General features: G+C 40.6%; 1 protein-coding gene across 23 annotated transcripts in view; it reads right to left on the minus strand.

Annotated features, from left to right (window-relative positions):
• ECH2 (enoyl-CoA hydratase 2) overlaps positions 1–12,033 on the minus strand; it is a 203,669-nt gene that overhangs the window by 133,783 nt on the left and 57,853 nt on the right. For 20 of the 23 annotated variants that reach the window (XM_089816101.1, XM_089816085.1, XM_089816097.1 and 17 more), the window contains 2 exons: positions 4,110–4,180; positions 3,886–3,958 (listed from right to left, as the gene is read on the minus strand). The exons of the other annotated variants lie outside the window; for them this stretch is intronic. In XM_089816101.1, the coding sequence (XP_089672227.1) occupies positions 3,886–3,958; positions 4,110–4,180 (144 nt within the window). The remainder of the gene's footprint in view (positions 1–3,885; positions 3,959–4,109; positions 4,181–12,033) is intronic. 23 annotated transcript variants of the gene reach the window in all.

Here is a 12,033-nt window from a genome sequence, read left to right on the forward strand (position 1 = left end):
CAAACACCCACTAATAACTAAAGATGTTAGGAACAAGGCTCTCATGAGTCTACATGACAAGAAGAATCTCATCAGAGCCCAAGAGCGCCTTGAAAAAGACTTGGAAAGGACCATAAAGTACCATTGTTGTTCCAACAATTGATATGCAGGGAGCCACTGAGAGGCTTTGTCATGCCCAAGTGCAATTGCGACCATCATTTGACCTTGGTGGATGACCTCAACTCCAATCTAGATGGAAAAGAATCCCGAATAACAACCTCGAGGTTACTGACAACAACCCACTTCCCATTCTGCCTAGCCTCCAAAACCAGTACTTGGGAGTGTCTCAACTCTACCACCTGTGATCTAGTGAGGTCCTTGTCAAGATAAAACTTATTGGGAAGGGAAAAAAGTTTCCCTCTCACCCTAAGAGTTCGAAGAAGGTCAGCCAAAGAAAGGAATCAGATGAAGAGGGCGTCGTCATGGCCAACCCAAGCCCTGTCAAGTGTGATGTCTATAATGTCTAGCTGCTCTCTAAGGAATGAGTGACCTTTTGAGATGGGGTCAGAGGAGGAGGGAGGGAAGCCCTGAATTCTCAGATTCAGCTCACTCTACCTAACCAGCTCATCCGTTAGTCCAGCCTGAACTAACTCTTTAACACTAAAGAGGGGTGCAGAGGTAGCAATACTACAAACTAATGCCCAATGCTGTGTTTTCTTATCAGTTTCAGCAATGAAGTTGTCATGGTAAGAACATAGTTTAGTATGTTTAGCTTTGCGTTCGCAGATATCAGATTCTTTGGCCATGGTTTGTGAGATGTTGGAATTAAGCAGTTGACGAAGCTCAACATTTTCAGTAATCAGCTTTGAGACTAAGGCAGTGAGGTCTGATACAAAAGCCTTCATGGCAGCATTCTCATGTTAAAATTGCAGAAGTCGTTTTAGGAGTTCATGGAGTGTGGCATCAGGAAGTTTTATGAGTTGGTATGTGAGGAGAGGAGTGGAGCAGACCATAGGTTCCATCACAGGTTCCCCACCTTTAGAATCCGACATTGCAGCAAGTTTTGGAAAAACTAGCAGCAGTCAGACAAAGGTCAAACAGGACGGAGCACTCCACCGAGCAACAGAAACAAATGAGAATCCCGAGCAGAACACTCCAAAGAATAGTAGTGGAAAAACTGGTAGCAGTCAGACAAAGTTGAAACAAGGCGGAGCACTCCACCAAGCAACAGAAACAAATGAGAATCCCAAGCAGAACACTCCAAGGAATAGTAGAACAACAGAAAACAACCTTGAGCAGACCTCAAAAGCAAGCAAAAACACACTGGGAGTCAACTAGTGAAGAAAAACCCCAAGCAAGGATCCCGTCAAGAAAACTCTCACACGACCAATGGTATAAAATGCAGCAAAATAGACGCACAAGAAACAAAAATTGCAGTGAGCAGAAAGCCCAACAGGGAGAGGGAGCTAGAAAAGATAGAGGGATCACCAGAGCACACGAGTAGTCGAAAAACTGACAACGCAAGAAAGGAAGCAAGCAAAACATGACACTAATAGATCCAACACACAAATTAGTAGTGAAGGCCTAACTCGGGTTTTGTAGAAGACTGCCAATAAATGAAAAAATATTAAAGTATTTTTCTTCATGTTTTTGAAAAACATAGATTACAAAAAAAAAATCTCCCAGAATATTTGCTCTAATACCATAAAATTGTTAAAAATGGGAAAATAATTATATTATCAATGAACTCTCAAATAGAGTTTACAAACGCTAATAATAGAATGAACAAAAAAGCAAGGCTGTTTTAATAAATACTTCTATAAATAGAACTGAATGAGCAAACTAAAAAGAAAGCCTAAATAACCATTAACTACAGTTCTAGAAGAACTAGCTAAATAAAGCAAGATACTAAAAATATTCTAATAAGCTATTAACTTTGGATGAAATTGGAGTTCAAATAGTGTCAAACCTTGTAATAAGCTAGGTTCCTAATAGCACCTGTTTAGCGTACAAGGTAAAAGGATACTTATCGCATGTAGTATAGTAAGATATAACACAGAACAGATACTTTATTCATATACGGAATATGCACTTCAATGCTTACAATATGATTATGATGATTACAATCATTCTCCTAATGATCCAAAGTCCCTTCCGGACGGTGTACATATACTTCCCGAAGGGGTGACTCAACCATCACACGCCCGTTCGGATACTATTCTACCCATCGGCTACAATATAGAATTTACCAACAACACCATAGTTAAGATAGTGCCAAAGTTTGGATATGTTTCAGGCAACCTTGTGATATGAGTGCAATCCAAGTCGTGAACATGCTACCGCATAAAACAATAAACAATTTGACTTTGAGCAGTTAGGCTTCTAGATACTCTATTCTGCTATTAATCAACTTTAGACAAGCTCAATAATTAACTCATGTCTTGGGAAATCTGTCCAAACCATTGAACCCCTACTTGTCTATCCCTAGATTGGTGCAACTAGGATTGACTCTCCTCAAATTCGCATCCTTTTAAATGGTCATACACAGATTGAAATCATTCCATTTGTCTCTTTATGGATCCATATGACGCGTCCTAACTTCCTAGATTAGCAGCCCTTATGTTGGCTCGGTCAAAGTGACACTGCCCAGTTGTCTCTTTCTAGAACAGTACACTGTCAAAATGTTCTGAACACATCACATGCCAACATCAACTCTATTATCATGAAGAACAGTATTAGTGGCCCACCATGGTCAGGAGAATATGAGTGAACACCACCGCTGCACCAGTGCACAGAGAAGTCATACCTTCATCCACACACTCAGTGCAGTATTGAGGAAGTTGTATCACTCGTTGACCCTTTGGAATTAAACCATTTTGTAACCAATTTTAATTGAAATTAATATTTCTTATTCTTAAATGTATATTTTAGTTCAACCTTCAAGTGCCAAAGAAGGAGATATGCACACACAAGGTTATTCCATGTCCTCAAGATCACCATTGCTGTTCTCTAGCACCTGGGCAAATAACTGAATAAGTTAGGATGCTCCCCTTAATTTGTGATCAAGAAGATTATCATTCCCTGTCTTATGGTTCATTGCACAACTACATGCACTATACCAATTCATGGTACATAGAAAAACATTATGTTCTATATTAATGTTTTCATATATATAAAGGTAAACTGAATTGTATTCTATTATCTGTTCATTATTAAAAAAATATACCTCTACACCACCATCCCAGGCCTCAGGATGTGGATCATTCACATGCAGAAACAACCCTCTTTTTGTGATACTAAGCGCATATCTGCAGAATTGAATTGTGGTGCTGACAAATTCTACATAGCTGATGCCACTGTTTCTATTTCTAAAAGTTTTGAATTCAGTTGTTTTTAATGTTATAAAGTCTGATTATGGAAAAAAAAGCGGTCTTCATATGCAGGATGAGATACATTGCACAAGAGGCTAACTGACACAGAGTCAGCCATGTTGTTTGAACTTTGACTTTGATGACAACCCATGAAGTAGGTTCTCATATTGTCAATCTCTCCATAAACTAGAGTTATTGAATGTTAGCTAATTTCATACATGCAACCTCAAGTATATTCATCCTTATGTAGAACTTTGATATTATGTCTTTTCTCCACAGAACTCAATCTTGAAATTAAATAATATTTACCTTAAATGCCTCAGAAAGCTCATATATGTTACATACGACAAATATAGAGGGGTGGTTTTCAATAAGATAAATGTCTGGTGAAATCATTTACTTTTTTTCTAAGCCAGAAATGTTTATAGGCAATTTTTTAAAGAAATTAAAAACACAATATGCCGTTTGAAATATTTTCGTAAACTAGTCTAGTAATTTTTTTTTAAAATGTGGTCATACAAGACAGGCAACTTACATGGCAATTAGTTGGAAGTGGCTTATAAACCTCCAAGTACTGCTGGCCATGCAACAAAAGACTTGGCTCAAAGCTGTAACAATTATGTACACAAACAATTCCAATATCACTTATAATTCCAACTAAAATATTAGAGAAGAAATCAAATTCAAAACTAAAAGGAATGAGATTTTACCCATTCCCTTGTAACCACACAATAAACTAAGATCTTGCAACATACTCACTGGAGGCCAGGAACCTCCATCAAGTTTGATGTCAATCCAAATGGAAACAGAACGGCAAAAGTTGGCAAAACCTACAACAAAGAAGAATAATTTAATTAGAACACCCATGTATGTTCAAAATACAAAGGGATAAATGCAGACTTGTAATCAATTCTAGTAATTAAAGCCACATCATACATTCATTGGTAGCTTTTATAAAATCTTGTGTGTATTAAGGATACCTGTCATGAGCCCTGCTGGCTCACACTCAACTGTGCTGAAGAAAGAATTTTTTTTGTTTGGAAGTATATACTTTTTGTTTTTTTCAGAATTTGATGCAAGACAATTCGTAGAAATTGTAAATTGCAAATTCACTCTTCTATAATTTATTATGCAAACATATGCAAGGGTACGCAAACTCATTCAATGTACACATTCATTTATTAAAATGCAAGAACCTGGTATTTTGCAATGCTGATCCAAGATTGACTTAGAATGGGCATGAATTGGTCTCTAATGTGAATGCAGGCCTTCCAACAGCAGCAATGAGGCCTTCAATTGAAATTGCAGCCCTGCGGAGACCAAAAGCTGCCACTAATAGCTGAATGCAGGTCCTTTCTTAACCCCTTGCATTTCCAATATATGCAATGCTGCTGTCTAGATCTTGCTTCAATGCAGCACGCCACCTAGCTTCAGTTTTATTATACAAGGATGTGAGGATCTGCCCTTGTAGCTCAATGAGGACTTAACTCAGTTTGTTCATGCTAAATACAACAACATCCTCCATTTGTTTTTGCTCTTCTTCATTGAGCTTATCAAAGTGCTTCTTAAGATCAACTAGTATATGGATTTTATAACTTTATTCACAATTTTATCAACACAGATGAAACTTACTGATATCCAGTTAAACTGTCTTCATGGTAGGAGCACCAACTACCTTAGACTTCTTGTCCCTGACCTTCAGCTCCTTTTGGCCCTCCTTGGATTCATTTCCTTCTTCCTCACTCCTTTCATCATCTTTCTCCCTTTGTGCTTTCTCTTCTTCCTCTTACCAGCCACCTTCACTGTTTGAGTTGCTTTCTTTCCCATTGAAGGTTCAGGTTCATTAGCCTTAACAGATTTCTCCTTCCTGTTTACTGGCAATTTCACAGGAGTGAATTTATCCTGTTTCAAAATAGCACTTCTTGTTCGCCCTACCTGTAATGACCCTCACTATAAAGGCCACAGAAACCCTCAAACTGAACTTAGGAATTTTGTCAAACACTTGGCGTATAACAGTAACAATATTCAGAATATGGTAATTTCAGATTTGATACTTTCAGAATATAATCACAGAATTACAATATATATAAAGCCATTGAACTATATTTCAATTACAATGCAATAAATTCTGAAATTATTTTATTACCAATTCTGGACTGATTATTACAATGACTGTATGACAGCAAATTTACCCAAAAATTGACATATATTTTAGAATGCAAGAACCTGGTTTGAAGAACTATGGAAGAACACCACGTTTTGCTGCAGATCGTTGATGAAGACCTCCAACCGCACCCCCAAACTGTCCTTAATTTGCTGCTGCTGCCCAAACTAGCAGGGCCGTACCAGGCCGTACCTGTACGGCTGCTGAAATAAAATAATATTAGGGTTTTGGGACCCCCAAATGCAAGAAAAATGGGCGCCTAGGGTTAGGTAGTAACCCTGTAAAACCATAAAAAATAACTCCAAGGGGTTGAGGAAATATGAGCAATTATGTGGTTCCGAACCCTGCTTTGCCAATTCTGAAAATGCACTTATTCTGTCTTCAAACTCTTGTCAAATGCTTCTCCAATGATAGGGCAAATCTGAAATCCTTATTCCAACCAAAAACAAACCCTAACAACGAATTCTCAATAAGCTCCAATGAGATGGCTGAATACCAACTCCAATTATGCAACAATTCAGGTGATATTTCACACCCTCAAAGTCGCCAATCCAAGGGAGTGATTCGTTCCCAAAGATCGAATAATTTGCAGATCCAAAGTCCACAAATGTCTTCACAATGAAGAAGTAGAAGAGTTCTCCAATCCAAGCATGTCCAAATGAGAGGCCCAGCCCTCTATTTATTCACTTTTCTAAGAAGTTGCTAGAACTTCTAGAAACATCCTTTATAATTTCTCATTATAATGCACTTTTTATAATAAAGTAGTTTTATAAAATAAAAAGTGCAACTCAAATTAAAATTATAACATGTGGGCCCCAATATCACATAATGATAAAATATAACCTCTTAACACTTCTTCAAGAGCAAGATATGACTATCTGATCCGCAGAATTGACTCTCTTTTCCACACCATTTGCGTACGAGAATCTGGAATAGGCAAATCCATGATCAATGCCATGTCGAACTAAAGAGGGGACATTACAGTCCGCCCCTCCTGAAATTGCTTGGCCTCAAGCAATCTCAACGCCGGGTGCTGCAAAATAGCCTCCCCCTCCCAAGTAGCATCCTCAACAGGTAAATCTTTCCACTTAACCAAGTATTCTCTGATCACCCTTCTACGAAGCTGTTTTTCTCTGCTCTCCAGGATGGATTCTGGTACTAAAATCAATTTTCCCTCATCGTCTAAAGGAGGTAATACTGCAGAAGGCACCACATTCTGACCCAACGCCTTCTTGAGGCGTGACACATGAAACACATTGTGCACTCTGCTGTCTGCGGGAAGCTCCAACTCATAAGCCACTTCACCAACTCGCCTGATAATCCTGAATGGTCCATAATAGCGTGGCTTAAGTTTCTCTGCACCACTCTTCTTAAGAGTAGATTGCCTGTATGGCTGCAACATGAGGTAAACCATATCATCTACCTCAAAACTACGCTCAGTTCTCTTCTGGTCTGCATACTGCTTCTGCTGGTTCTGAGCTCTTGCAATATTGTCTTTGAGGGTAGCAACTATATCCTTACTCTCCTGTAATAATTCACCTGCACTGGGTACCCGGCTGTCGCTCAACAACAAATCCAAAAAACTAGGTGCTTCATAACCGTAAAGTGCCATGAAGGGTGTCATCTGTATAGTCATATGATATGTAGTATTGTAACAATACTCGCAGAGATATATCCATCTGACCCAAGCTCGCTGCTGAGCTGCCACATAATTCCTTAAATACCCTTCCACCCATTTGTTCACAATTTCTGTCTGACCATCGGTCTGTGGGTGATAGCTAGTGCTGGGTGTAAGCTTCGTGCCACATAACCGGAATACCTCCTACCAAAAGTGACTCATGAAACGGCTATCCCTATCACTCACAATGTTCTGAGGCAAGTCGTGCAATCTGAAAACCTCCCGAAAGAAAACCTCTGCCACTTGAGCTGCTGAATGTGTAGTGGTGATAGGAAAGAAATGAGCATATTTCGTTAATCTATCTACCACCACATAAATACAATCTCGTCCTTGTACCTTGGGTAAACCTGTGATAAAGTCCATGGAGATGCATTCCCACTTCCTGTCGGGAATCGGAAGTGGCTGTAGGAGCCCTGCCGGATAGCTGTGTTCTTGTTTGTTTTGCTGGCAAACATGACACTCTCGAACATACTGCAAAACATCAGCTTTCAGCCCCTTCCAAGTGAACCGCTCTCGAACCGACTTGTAAGTCTTGAAGTACCTGGGATGGCCTGCTGTCGGTGAGTCGTGAAGTGCTCTCATAATCAGTTGCTTAACCTTAGATCCTGGGACTAGGTAAATCCTGTTCTTGTAAATGATCAAATCATCTACAAGTGTGTATTTGGTATCAATCACCGTTCCCTCTACTATATCGGAGGCCCATGTATCCCTGGCATACTCTGCTATAATCAAGTGTCGCCAATCCTCTGATATCTGAACCATAAGAGTGAGGTGTGGCCTTCGAGATAGAGCATCTGCAACAACATTCTGAGTTCCCTTGACATATGAGATGTCAAAATCATATGCCTGCAACTTACTTACCCACTTTTGTTGGCGATCATTCAGGTCCTGCTGTCCCAAGAAATGCCTCAGACTGTTATGATCAGTTTTAATACAAAACTTGCTACCCACAAGATATTGTCTGAATTTGGCCAAAGCATGCATGATAGCCAACATCTCCTTATCATATATACTGAATGAACGCTCAAGGCCTCTGAGCTTCCTGCTCTCATAAGCTATGGGGTGCTTATTCTGCATAAGTACAGCACCTACTCCCTCTCCAGATGCATCACATTGAAGCTCAAATGGCTTCGTGAAATCAGGTAATGCTAGAACTGGGCACGTAGTCATTATCTCCTTAAATCTCATAAAACAGTCCTGTGCATTCTGAGTCCACACAAATTCCCCTTTTTTCAGTAAATCTGTCATGGGAGCTGCATGTCGTGAGTAGCCACTGACAAACCTGCGATAAAAACTACATAAACCAAGGAACCCCCTCAACTGTGTAAGGTTCTCTGGTGGAGGCCAATCAACAATAGCGCGAATCTTTTCAGGATCCATCCGCACTCCCTCTGCACTAATGATGTGTCCTAAATATAACAGCTCGGTCATCCCTAAGTCACATTTGGACTCCTTTGCATACAAGGACTCCTTTTGTAGAATGCTCAACACCGTCTCCAAATGCTCTAGATGCTCCTGCCATGATCGGCTATAGATCAAAATGTCATCAAAAAACACCAGCACGAATTTCCTCAACTGATGGTGGAAAACTCTGTTCATAGTGGACTGGAAAGTGGCAGGTGCATTGGTCAGGCCGAAAGGCATGACTACAAACTCAAAGTGCCCACAATGACATCTGAAAGCAGTTTTCTCAATATCCTGTTCACGGACTCTGATCTGATGATATCCTGATCTCAAATCAATTTTCGTGAAATAACAGGCCCCATGCAATTCATCTATCAACTCATCAATGCGAGGAATAGGATACCTGTTCTTAATGGTTCTCTTATTTAATGCCCTGTAATCAATACACATCCGAAGCGTTCCATCCTTCTTTTTTACCAAAACAACAGAAGATGCAAAAGGTGACTTACTGGGTCGGATGTGCCCCATCGCTAGCAACTCCTCAATGGTCCTTTCAATCTCATCCTTGAGTCGCTTTGGATGTCGATATGGTGTGACCATGATAGGTTTAGCACCTTCCTCCACCTCAATAATATGCTCAATGCCTCTGTCCGGTGGCCTGCCTGGTGGAATCTCACTGAATACCTTTTCGTACTTAATCCTCAACTTCTGAATATCAGGATGATATTCCGCCTTATGTTGCTCCTCCTGTGTAGGTATCAAAGTACAAACTGCTGCCCACTCTATATCATTATGCCTAGTTAATCTCTCCAGCCGCCTAAATGAGATAGTCCTGATGTCTCCATTACGGATAGCCTTTAGCACATGAGTCCTACCATTCATTTCGAATTGTATCTCCATATCCTCTAATCTTAGGGTAACCACCTTCAATGAATGTAGCCACTGCATTCCAAGTACTATGTCCATGTCACCCATGTTGACCACATGATAGTCCGCCTTAAACTCATAGTTGTTCAAGCGCAAAGGTAAGTCTCGTACCATCCTGTCACAACGCAGAGTGTATCCATCAGCTACCTTGACTCTTAGTCCCTCGAATTCCTCAGTAATGAGTCCACGCTTCTCTACGAATCGTGCATCAATGAAATTATGCGTGGCACCTGTGTCCAATAATGTAATAACCTTTTGCCCAGCCAAGACTCCCCGAAGTCTGAAAGATCCCTCTCTCTGGATACTAGACAGTCCTGCTTCCTGTAAATGTAGCTCTGTTTCCTGCCTTTGCCCTGCACTGTCTATCTCCTGTTCTCCCTCTGCTTCATCAGGATCCTCATCATGATGTTTTGAACCATCTGAATCTGAGTCTTCGTAATAAGCCCACATTTCCCGGTTGGCCTTCCCTTTTGGCCTCATAGGACAGTCATGGCCGTACTCATACGGGCCTTTGCAATAGAAGCATAGCTTCTTCCTACGCAAGTCATTAAGTGTCTCCTTGTCCAGCCTCTTACTTTCTTCCTTAGGTAGCTGTGCCTCTCTATGAAAGGGTTTCCTGTCCTTATCTTTTCCTGAAGGGAAACTCTTTGCCTGAAATTTGTTTTTTGAAGCTGAAGAGGAATCCATGTCACGAGCTTTCTTAATGGCTTCCTGCAAAGTGGGAGGGTTGAGAGCTTTAATCCACCCTCTCAACGGATCAACTAACCCATCCATAAATAAAACCAATAGCCTTCGTTCAGATACATCTGTTACTAACACTGCAAGTTTCTGAAACTCTGAAATGTATGTTTCCAATGATCCCCACTGTTTAAGCTGGGCTAATTCCTTGAAATGGAGTTCTGGATCTTTCTTATCAAAACGTTCAATCAGTCTCTCCGTAAACTCCACATATGAGGTAATGTGTGCATGACCCATAGTGATCATACCATGATGCCACCATTCGTGTGCTAACCCATCCAGGTGAATTGCTGCATACTTAATAGCTTCTTCCTCAGACATAGGGTTCAATTGAAAGTATGTGTCAAGCTTTTGAACCCAAGCTCTTGCTGTAGACTTCCCCGAGCCATCATAATATGGTAACTGTAGTTTGCCTACTTTCTTTCGTAGCTCATAGTTCTGAGTCCTGTCTTGTCCACGGGGCATATGCTTCATCCGCACATCCATATACTCTCTAAAGGTGATTGCAGCTGTAAAATCTGGACCTCCTGCTTCCCAATCTCTCCTTAGCTGATCCTGTATGTCAGTGATCTGGGGTTCTGGTACCGGCTGCTCTGGAGCTCTAGGAAGGAACGTAGGAATCATAGGCCTCGAACTCACTGTTCTAGCTTGCTGGGGGGCATGACCGAAATTGTTCCCAATTTGTTCGCCTCCATTATGTATCTCATCCTGATTATTCCCATTCTGATTGTGACCATTCTGATTATTTCCTCCACCTATGTTCGCGTTCAACCCCATTTGTCAAGCCATCATCTGCATCATAAGCTCCATTCTCTGGTTCTGTTCCTGTGCTCTCTGTTCTGCTAATCGCTGTCCCTGTGCCAAAGTCTCTAATAACTGTAAAAATCTCTCCTCTCGCTGATCTGGACAAATATTCCCACCTCTATCCATATTGTAGTCGTAGTCTTGATCAAAGAATACCTCCCCTGTGTCAGTATGACTGGATTCTATGTCCACCTGGATAGATGAGCTAGACTGTTCGCTCTGCAGGTCTGAAATCCTATCTTGTCTTGCTTTGGTATTGCGGAAATTATAAGGCCTTTGTCGCATGCTCTGATATTAGTGTTTTGACATTTCGTCAAACACTTTCCCTCCTATCCAGCTGTTCCAAATTCCCTATAAGACCTCCACAGGATGGCAGGACTTATAGCTCTGATACCACTGTAATGACCCTCACTATAAAGGCCACAGAAACCCTCAAACTGAACTTAGGAATTTTGTCAAACACTTGGCGTATAACAGTAACAATATTCAGAATATGGTAATTTCAGATTTGATACTTTCAGAATATAATCACAGAATTACAATATATATAAAGCCATTGAACTATATTTCAATTACAATGCAATAAATTCTGAAATTATTTTATTACCAATTCTGGACTGATTATTACAATGACTGTATGACAGCAAATTTACCCAAAAATTGACATATATTTCAGAATGCAAGAACCTGGTTTGAAGAACTATGGAAGAACACCACGTTTTGCTGCAGATCGTTGATGAAGACCTCCAACCGCACCCCCAAACTGTCCTTAATTTGCTGCTGCTGCCCAAACTAGCAGGGCCGTACCAGGCCGTACCTGTATGACTGCTGAAATAAATAATATTAGGGTTTTGGGACCCCCAAATGCAAGGAAAATGGGCACCTAGGGTTAGGTAGTAACCCTGTAAAACCATAAAAAATAACTCCAAGGGGTTGAGGAGATATGAGCAATTATGTGGTTCCGAACC

This window comes from Cupressus sempervirens, chromosome 1 (genome assembly GCF_028749045.1).
Source record: "Cupressus sempervirens isolate cs-2001-9-10 chromosome 1, ASM2874904v1, whole genome shotgun sequence".
Lineage (NCBI taxonomy): Eukaryota > Viridiplantae > Streptophyta > Pinopsida > Cupressales > Cupressaceae > Cupressus > Cupressus sempervirens.